The sequence below is a fragment of the Lactuca virosa genome, chromosome 6, assembly GCF_052849685.1.
Source record: "Lactuca virosa cultivar CGN04683 chromosome 6, Lactuca_virosa_CGN04683_v6, whole genome shotgun sequence".
Taxonomy (NCBI): domain Eukaryota; kingdom Viridiplantae; phylum Streptophyta; class Magnoliopsida; order Asterales; family Asteraceae; genus Lactuca; species Lactuca virosa.
In genome coordinates, this window is record NC_136431.1 from 98,533,503 (window position 1) to 98,544,555 (window position 11,053).

At 41.5% G+C, this 11,053-nt stretch overlaps 1 protein-coding gene across 1 annotated transcript in view; it reads left to right on the plus strand.

The window, feature by feature from the left end:
* The window catches only part of LOC145121767 (uncharacterized), a 42,264-nt gene extending 31,708 nt beyond the window's left edge, over positions 1–10,556 (plus strand). Inside the window, exons 2-3 of the mRNA XM_079057467.1 lie at positions 10,279–10,440; positions 10,503–10,556. Coding sequence (XP_078913593.1) covers positions 10,279–10,440; positions 10,503–10,556 — 216 coding nt within the window. The remainder of the gene's footprint in view (positions 1–10,278; positions 10,441–10,502) is intronic.
* The last annotated feature ends 497 nt before the right edge of the window (positions 10,557–11,053 follow it).

Consider the following 11,053-nt stretch of genomic DNA (forward strand, 5'->3'; position numbering starts at 1 on the left):
CAAATGTTGAAGTAACTGATAAAGACATCTTATAATTATCTAATTAGTACGACTATTAATTATTTATGTACCCCATTTTCTCACGTAGATATCATGGCTGGATTCCATCTCCCCGGAGACCCGTACTTCCCGAACGAAGGCAATGTTGGATGGCTTGTTGAGGAGCCAGAAGATGTCATCCAATCACTTTGGATGATCACCAAGCTGAAGGCTTTTCTGATGGTTCTGACTCCGAACCAGAGGTCAACAACCTACCCCCAGTAGCTCCAAACTCGAACCCTCGTCCAGCATTTCAAGGACTCACACCTCTGTGGGCCACAAACTTGAATAGATGGAGTCAGGAACAAGGTCAACCCATGCCCTACAATGGGGACCAAAGCTTTTACAACCTAAGCGAGGGAGGTTCAGCTGACCGAGTCCTGCCCATCATGCTCTGTAGGATTGCTCGGAACACCGAGCAAGGTCGAGTAGCCATCGACCGAGTCGTGGAAATTGACGCCAACTCTGGCGTTAACACAGTCCGCATTCGTCAGCTAGAGTCTGCTCATGAAAGAACTCAGATCCATAATGCAGCACTGAGGAGAGAACTTACTGAAACCTGAGCTGAAGTCAGGGAACTTCGAGCTCGACAGGCAATGATAGAAAGACGCATGAGAGACATGGAGCGTCGTCTGTCAGAATCAAGGACTCACTCTAGTGGCTCTCGTCGTAGATAGAGCCTACTCGACTTTCTCTTTTGGATATAACTTAGTTTATGTAAAAACTCTAGTTTAATTTCCTATCATTGTGAAAACTTTGGATCTGTTAAGTCATAATCAGGTCATAATTCTGTCAAAATTTTCCCATCTTGGTTGATGTAAGACCTACTTCTATGTCACTTTTCCCAAACTTGTTACATCTGTAATACCAGTATTATTGACAGATATCTAATCTCATGGAAATTATTATCCTAATGCTTTCATCTTTTAGTACTAGATCTACATTCAATCATACTATTCAATTGTGTTGTTGGACTATGAGGAGTTAGTCCGTCATTCTCATCATTTCTCTCTATTAAATTCTTACCAATATCTTCATCTCTGTAAACTTTTAGCTACAAGATGCCTCCGCGCCGATCAACGAGACGCAATCCTCCGGTAACTTCAACACCACCTACTCCTCAAATCGATACGGCAGCTCTAAATGCTGCAGTAGCTTCGGCTGTGGCAACAGCCATGGCTCAATATCATTCCTCAAGTGCCACCGGAGGTGGAACACCTGTTCATTCTACTCACGGTGAAGCCCCCGTGCGCTCGAGAGAGTGCTCCTACAAGGACTTCACCAACTGCAAGCCACTGTCCTTTAAAGGGACTGGCGGAGTCATTGCCCTCTCGCAATGGTTCGAAAAGACAGAGTCGATCTTCGAGATCTGCTCATGCTCGGAAGGGAGCAAAGTCAAATTTGTTGCGTGCACCTTCGAGGCAATAGCCCTGACATGGTGGAATAGCCACGTCAAGTCACTATCTCTAATAGTGGCAAATGCCATGGGCTGGGAAGCTCTGAGAGAGCTCATGATTGAAGAATACTGCCCGAGGGGCGAAATCCAGAAACTAGAGCAATAACTATGGAGCCTAACCATGAAGGGCTCCGACATAGTTTCCTACACCGCCAGATTCTGCGAACTGGTGGCCCTCTGTCCCAACATGGTTCACACGGAGGGAAAGAAAATAGAGAGATACATATGGGGGCTGGGGCCTCCATTTCAATGGAATGTCTTGGCTTCAAACCCCACTACATTCGATAGTGCCAAGCGGTTGGCACAGCGGCTCATTGACCATGGGGTCCATACCCCGTCAACAACAACAACCCTAGCCATCTCAGAACCCTCCAAAACCGCTGATACCAAGCGGAAGTTCTGGGATGACAAGAAGAAGAAGAAGGCTGCCAAGAAGCAGCAGGTCGTGGCGGTTAATGCTGCGATAGCAACTGCCGCTGCTGCTCCGGTAAAGCAGTACGCTGGAAGTTTGCCCAAGTGCAACAAATGCAACTTCCACCACACAGGAGCCTGCCGGGAAATGCAGTGTTCAAACTGCAACAGGAAGGGGCACACTGCCCGTTTCTGCAAAGCGCCGGCAAGGCCGCTCAACCAAGTCCCCGGCACAGGTGTGGGCCAAGCTTGCTACGGTTGTGGCGAGGTGGGCCACTACAAATGGAACTGCCCGAAGGCAGGGAACGCCGGCAGAGTAGGAAGAGTTTTGGCTATAGGCCACGAGGAAGAAGTTGCCGACCCCACAGTGGTCACTGGTACGTTTCTCCTCGATAACTCTTATGCATGCATTCTGTTTGATAGTGGAGCGGAAAGGAGTTTCGTGAATCAAAAGTTTTCTCACTTACTTAAGCAAAAATCACGAGCACTTAAGGAACCGTTCACTATACAAATGGCTAACGGAAAGACTGAGAGCACTAGTAGTATATACATAGGATGTACTCTAACTCTAGATAGCCATTCATTTTCAATCGACCTCATGCCGGTCTCAATTAAAAGTTTCGACGTCATTATCGGCATGGATTGGTTGAGTCTACATCGTGCCGACATCATGTGTTATGAAAAGGCAGTACGCCTTAATCTACCATCTAGCGAAACTCTAGTAATCTACAGCGACAAACCCGACACTAACCTTCGCCTCATCTCGAGCATTCAAGCCCAAAAATTCTTGCGAAAGGAATGTCGCGCATTCCTTGCTCATGTTGTCGATGTGAGCCAAGAAAAGAAGGACATAAAGAACATCCAAGTAGTACGCGATTTCCCCGACATCTTTCCAGAAGAACTCCCAGGATTACCTCCGCAACATCAAGTCGAGTTCAGAATCGACTTAGTTCCAGGGGCTACCCCAGTAGCCAAATCGCCCTATCGTCTAGCACCTGCAGAGATGCAAGAACTGTCCGGTCAACTAAACGAACTGCTCAGCAAGGGCTTTATAAGACCGAGCTTCTCACCCTGGGGAGCTCCGGTCTTGTTCGTCAAGAAGAAAGACGGATCGTTTCGTATGTGCATCGACTATAGGGAGCTCAACAAACTAACCGTCAAAAATCGTTACCCTCTACCTCGCATTGACGACTTGTTTGACCAACTTCAAGGGGCGAACTTCTTTTCAAAAATAGACCTGAGATCCGGGTATCACCAGTTACGAGTGTTAGGGGAGGATATTCCAAAGACAGCCTTCCGAACTCATTATGGACACTACGAATTCGTAGTGATGTCGTTCGGATTAACCAACGCGCCCGCAGTATTCATGGATTTAATGAATAGGGTGTGTCGTCCTTACTTGGATCAGTTCGTCATCGTCTTCATCGATGACATACTTATCTACTCTCCTAGTAAGGAGGAGCATAGTCAACATCTTCGACAGTTCTTGGAAACATTACGATCGGAGAAGCTCTATGCGAAGTTCTCGAAATGGTAATTTTGGATCCGAAGGGTAGAATTCTTAGGGCACGTGGTTAGCGAAGAAGGAATCCACGTGGACCCATCCAAAATCAAAGCCATTGAGAACTGGTCAGCACCGAAGACGCCTACAGAAATTCGCCAATTTCTAGGCCTCGCTGGCTACTATCGTAGGTTCATTCAGAACTTCTCGCGAATTGTGAAACCTCTTACGACTTTGACCCAGAAGGACGTGGCCTTTGACTGGGAAGAGAAGCAAGAGAAAGCGTTCCAAACGCTGAAACGAGCCTTATGCACCACACCAATACTATCCCTCCCAGAAGGAATAGAAGACTTCCTGGTCTACTGCGATGCATCCAATCAAGGGCTCGGATGTGTTCTAATGCAACGAGGTAAGGTCATCGCCTATGCCTCAAGACAACTGAAGACACACGAGGTCAAGTACACCACACACGATCTTGAGCTAGGATCAGTCATGTTTGCTCTGAAGATCTGGAGACACTACCTGTATGGTACAAAAAGCACTATCTTTACAGACCACAAAAGCCTACAACATATATTCGACCAGAAGGAGCTCAACATGAGACAACGACGGTGGGTCGAGCTACTCAGTGATTACGAATGCGAAATTCGTTATCATCCCGGCAAGGCCAACGTAGTAGTTGACGCCCTAAGTCGGAAAGAATACTCTGGTCGTAGAGTCAAATCTTTGACTATGACTATCCATTCACACTTGTCCACACAAATCAATGAAGCTTAGCTCGAATCCTTGAAACCTGAAAATGTGGCGGGTGAATCCCTGAGGGGGATGAATAAGAATTTGGAAGTCAAGGGTGGCGAAGCCTTATATCTCATGGATCGGATCTGGACACCGAAACACGATGGTTTCAGAGACTTGGTCATGGCCGAAGCGCACAACACTCGTTATTCCATTCACCCAGGTTTAGATAAGATGTATCTGGATCTTAAAAAGCTATACTGGTGGCCTAACATGAAAGCAGAGATTGCTACCTTCGTAAGTAAATGCCTTACTTGCGCCAAGGTTAAGGTCGAATACCAGAAACCGTCAGGATTACTCCAGCAACCGGAGATACCTGAATGGAAGTGGGAGCGGATCACGATGGACTTCATAACCAAGTTACCCAAGACTACGGGTGGTCTCGATACCATTTGGGTGATCGTAGACAGGTTAACCAAGTCCGCACACTTCCTGCCGATCAAATAAACAGACAAGATGGAGAAGCTAACAAGAACTTACATTCGGGAGATTGTACGACTACACGGTGTTCCCATATCCATTATCTCTGATAAAGATAGTAGATTCACTTTGAGGTTCTGGCAGTCGCTACAAAGTTCCCTAGGAACTAGGCTGAACATGAGTACAGCCTACCATCCACAGACCGACGGACAAAGTGAGAGGACTATCCAAACCTTGGAGGATATGTTGCGAGCCTGTGTGATCGACTTTGGAAAGGCAAGGGATACTCATTTGCCCCTTGTCGAGTTTTCCTACAACAACAGTTATCACACGAGCATAAAGGCTGCTCTATTTGAAGCCCTCTATGGCCGTAAGTGCAGATCCCCTCTGTGCTGGGCTGAGGTGGGAGACACGCAGTTAGCTAAAGGACGAGCTCCTGACAGCACTCTCACAGGTCCGGAAATCATTCGGGAAACGACAGAGAAGATCGTTCAGATTCGTGAACGATTGAAAGCCTCTAGAGACCGACAGAAAAGCTACGCAGACAAACGAAGGAAACCTTTGGAATTCCAGGTGGGGGACCGCGTTCTTTTGAAAGTCTCACCCTGGAAGGGTTTGATACGCTTCGGAAAGCATGGGAAGCTCAATCCAAGATACGTAGGGCCTTTCGAGATTCTCGCCAAAATCGGCCTTGTAGCTTACAAACTCAACTTACCCCGCGAGCTTAGTAACGTGCATTCTACTTTCCACGTCTCAAACTTGAAAAAGTGTCTGTCCGACGAGACTCTTGTAATCCCACTCGACGAGACCGAGATCAACGAGAGCCTCAACTTCGTGGAAGAACCTGTAGAGATCATGGACCGAGAGGTCAAGCAAACGAAGCAAAGCCGTATCCCGATAGAGAAGGTTCGTTGGAACGCCAAGCGAGGACCTGAATTCACTTGGGAGCGCGAGGATAGGATGAAACTGAAATATCCTCATCTTTTCGTTTAGTGTTTATATAGCTTATTTGTTAAACTCTAATTTCGGGACGAAATTCTCTCTAACGGGGGGATGATGTGACAACCCGAAATTTTCATCTAGTGCTATTATTCAAATCAATTAAAGTTAGACTCGTTTTTTCTATTTTCTAGCTTTGTTTTGAGTCATTTGGGTGTTCTAAACCTAGTAGATGCAAGTTAGAAGTTTGGATTTGTGTTCCGCAAGTTCACCATACGCAAAAAGTGGCCAAACACTCCAACATTAGGAGTGTACGGCCGCACACTTGGGTGTGCGGCCGCACACACCCTCCTGGCAGCACACACGAGTGTATATGGTAAGAACTCATCCTTCCTTAGACTCTTTTCACACTCCTAATCCAAGAACACACTTCTCTCTCAACTATCATCCGAATTTTCTTATAGATCTTCAAGTGTTAAGTGTTTCTCCTTATGTTAAGTTGATTCAATACACTTCCTAAGTAACAATACATGATTTCATCCATGAAATTACTCCTTTTGTTTAGATCTTCAATTGTTCTTCAAAAACACCAAGAACACCTACTAAGTTCTTGAGCTCCAAACACCCCCATACACTTATACACTGTAAGTACCCTACTCCTACATGTGTTTAGCTATATTTGAGCTTTGTTAAAAGTCCAGAACTCGATCTTCAAGGAGTGTGCGGCCGCACACATTCATGTGGCCGTACACCCCTTATTTTAGTGCTTTAAGGCCTCAAACTCAACTAGCATGCTAGAAATCGATCAAACACACTTAAGGGATACAAGATATAACCTTTAAAACATGTTTTTGACCATTTTCCCTAGGAGTGTGCGGCCGCACACTCCCTGACCGCACACACCTGGCCGCACACCCAATGGGCAGCACACCAGATGGCCGCACACGACCCTATACGGCCGTACACCCACTTCAGAAGACTTTTGATGCTTCTAACACTTTGATCTAAGTGTTTTCTAAGTCCTAGGGTGTTTTCCTTTCATGATTAGTGGTATATAGACTAATTATATTCATATGTATGCCAATATATGCTCATTAGGATCCGTTGTGCTCAAGCCTTCACTTGACACTTAGCATCCTATACCATCCGTTCATTCGCACCACTCACTACAGGTGAGTTCATACCCCTTAATCAACCTTTTAAATGATTTTAAATGCTTTTATGGGGGGGAATACAAGTTGAAACATTATAGTTATTATATCAATCACATGTGATTAATAACTGTCAAACAAAGGATTTGCTATTCAATTAGTTGTTTTAACAAACAAACTACTTCAAAATGGTTATCAAATACTTTTACATGTTAAATACTTTCTATTCAAACTCTTTTAAACTTATATTTTGTTAAAAGCATATCTATATAGATATAGTTATATAAGTAGGATTGAAAGGACTTAGGACTGATAGCTCGCCTTGCTTCTTGTTCCTTGTTGGGTTGTGGACTTAGGGTATCGGTTATCTGTCCGAAGGTCGTTTGAATCTTAGTTATATTTTATGTATATGTGTATAGATATAAAAGTTCCTTCATACAGTTCAGTGCCTGTGGGTAGCAAAGGTACACCATCAAGTCCATACACACCAACAACATTACTAGTAAACTATAATAGGTATAGTTTAGGAAGTTACTACTACTATTACTAGAACAATGAAACATACAATGAGCCAGTTCATACATGAGTCAATACATACTATAACGAGAAACAGATAGAGAATACTATGATGAGAAACAAACATAACATACTATGATGAGAAACAAACATAACATACTATGATGAGAAACAAACAGAGCATACTAGACAGAGAGAACATACATTACACTAGTACATACAATACATATACAAGAACATTACAACAGAAATGTGAGCCACGTAACGGGGCATGGCATCACCTGTCATGGCTCGTTTTGTATCCAGAGTCTCCTAGAAGGAGAGCGTTGAATTTGTGTATAGATCTATTCTGGATTGACTATCCTACACCTTGCTGCTCGCTACAGTGGGACTTGCAAGTCTACGGGTGCCAAATGTCATTTCTTCCGACGTCTTTCATCGTCGTGTTTTTAGTCGGTAGTATGGTACAGGCATATCACATGTTACTTTAAATAACAATTGATTGAAGGTAATTAGTACAGCAGTAGTTACTATAATACAACACTACAGTACTTTATTATTTTCCCATTGCATTCACATTGTGATCTTTTCACATAAAAGATAATGTAAAACTATATTTTTGGTTAATGATAGTCATACTTGGGAAAATACACACTTTTACAAGAAACAAACATACATTTCATTTGATGCCTTGGTAGAAGGCTGCGTTTAGTAGAAAATATAGGATTTTCTAGGAGATACAAACATTTACAAACATTTACAAACTTATACATCAAGTACTTACAAACACTTTCATACAAACAATGTCACTAAAATGCTTATGAACTCACCAGCTTTAAAGCTGATCAACTCTTTCAAAATAACTTGTATTCTCAGGTCATCAATAGACAGGTACCGATGCCAGACTTTTGAGAAGATGGAGCTCGTTCAAGACTCATCTCTTATTTTGATTTATATTTTTGGTGTCTTATAACTTTACAGAACACACTTGTATGAAATTATTTTATTAATGCAATGGATGATGTTGTTGCTTGTTTACTACTATACTTTGTTGTGATATTGTACATGACGTCCTCCGCCCCTGAACGTTTCCGCCGTTACGGTTTTGGGGTGTGACACGTGGTCCCGAAAAGTAGTTATGTATGCTTGATGTCTTCGTGATTCATGCATGTTTATGATATGTGTTATATGTTCCGGACTCCGGTCCGATGCCGGGCAATCCCGATGCAGTATACGTGATTATGTTATATGTTCATGTTTATGTTATGTTCAGTTTATTCCGGACTTCGGTCCGAGACCGGGTAGGGCCCGATGCAGTGGGCGGGGCCCAAGTTATTCCGGACTTCGGTCCGATGCCGGGCGGGGCCCAATTTATGCCGGACTGCGGTTCAATGTCGGGCGGGGCCCAATGCAGTGGGCAAGGCGCAATATGTGTTATATGTGTTATTGTATGGTATGTGGTAGTTTGGGGGGCTCACTAAGCTTTGTGCTTACAGTTTCAGTTTTGGTTTCAGGTACTTCCACTAGCAAAGGGAAGGGCTCGGGATGATCGCATGGCACACACCACAGTCACAGCCTGAGAGTTTACTCTGATGTTTTGCTATGAGATTTTGATTTGAGACAGATACTATGATGTTTTATGATACATGAATTATGATTTTGTTTATGACATCGGATGGTTTATGATTTTAATAATGATTTGAAAACGAAATTTTTGGGTCATATTTTTTGGATGTTACAAATTACTTCTATGTAGACCTTTTGCGACATAATCAATGCATATTTGTATTAACTATTGTTATTATTACATGTCTAATGGTCGTGATGATCATCATTGCTTTGAATCTATTTTCGGTTTTAATCTAATAAATCCGTTATATATCATTTCTGATGATGCACTACGCTTATTTTTTTTAATATATACGTTAAGTTACAAATATTTATACGTATAATATAACTTACATCGTCTATATTTTTCTCAGTGCTTTTTAATTTCAGTAGCAACAGTCAAACACCATCATCAAACAAGTGTAAATATGTTGTCGGTAACAATCTAAAATGTCAACCCAAATATATCATGTGGATATCAACATACATATTTCCAATCTACTTTCAAATTTAATCTGAAAAGTCCACTATATCCTCGCTATTTTTAATTTGTGATTCAAAGAAGTATTTGAGAATTTTGATTCGTAACAATTACTTAGAATACGTCAATAGTTTTTTTATTAGTATAGATTCAATTACCTGTTTATTTATGATTTCGTTTGTATTTATTTCAAAAGTTACTTTGAAAAATATTTAATGTTTACACCTTAATGATTAGCATCAATTTAACATATATCAATAGTTTTTTATTAGTATAGATTGAATTACTTACTTAGGGGTCGTTTGATACTGAGTTGACTGGGTCCGGGTCAGCATTTTTTGGTGACTCGGTTCGGTCAGCCTGTTTGGTAAAGCCCAAAAGTGTTGATTCAGTCAGTAATAACTGGCCCCAAGGTCTGACCAGGTCCTTGATCAGATTGCAGTTGACTCAGTCCTAAGGATTACTTCACATATTTTCCCTTTGCCCTTTTCCCTAATACCATCGATCACAAAAATCACATAACACATCAGGCGCCTTCCATCGAAATTGTTCACACTCCTCCAGCATCACCATCTCTGCCTCGTCGTCGTCTTTCTCGGGTGAGCAACAAAACCTCCTTGTTTTTTATGTTCCTTCTCTAAATAGATGCAAAAACATGGTTGTGTGTGTTTTTTTTTCTGCCAAGAAACACCTCAAGATCTTCTTCTTGTTGTTGTTGGAGTCTTCTTCTTCTTGGTTTTGATTTTCTTTTTTCTTCCGTTAATCGTCGATGCAGAACCTAGCCTCTTTTTTTTCTGGTACTCGGATTTGAATGTATACGTATCAATTTGATTGTCTTGAACTTGAATTTGATAGTTCAAAACTGAAGCTTGAAAAGTTTAATGAAAAATGATCTTTTGGGAGGTCTTATGAATTGAGGTTTTTTTCTAAAGGTTTAATACTGATTTTCAATAAACTATAGGAAATGAAGAAGATGCCAAACGAGCTCAAAAGGAGAAGTGGTGAGGGTTATGGACATGGAATATTGTTCATGGATATTGATGCATTGACTAAAGCATTATATGATGATAAAACACAGCCCAATAACATAAACTCTACAACTAGTAGTAGATCAAAAGCCATTGTAAACCCTCACCTCCCCATTGCACAACTTTTGCTCTTTTTCTGTTTTTATTTTGTTTGTAGTGTTTCAAGTGTAAATTACTCTCTGATCATCATCTTTTTATGCATCAATTGTGAATTACTTTGTGAATTTTGCATTTAAAGCTTATAATATAGTGTAAATTGTAATCGATAAACTCTACAAGGAAGAAATCTTTACGAATTTATCCTTATCGCTGTTATCATCCGCTTCAGAAGAAATCTTGCATCATAGTTTCATAATCTTGCCTTATGAACTTGATTGGATTAAAAACCGATGGATTTTTTTGGATAATGATTAATTATAATTGTTTTTAATAAGTGATTAATTATAATTGTTTTATAAAAAAATGTAATGTTATAAGTTAAATGGTGAATCATAAAGGAATTATTATAAAAAATATTGTTTAAGGGCAATATAGTCATATTGCACAGTCAGTCAGATACAAAATCAAACAACAAGTTTCAGTCAGAAGTTAACCCAGTCAGAACTTCTAACCCAGTCAGTTTCTAACTCAGTCAGCTCTAACCCAATTAACAACTATCAAACGACCCCTTAGTCATTATATCATTTGTGTTTATATAAAAGTATTTTC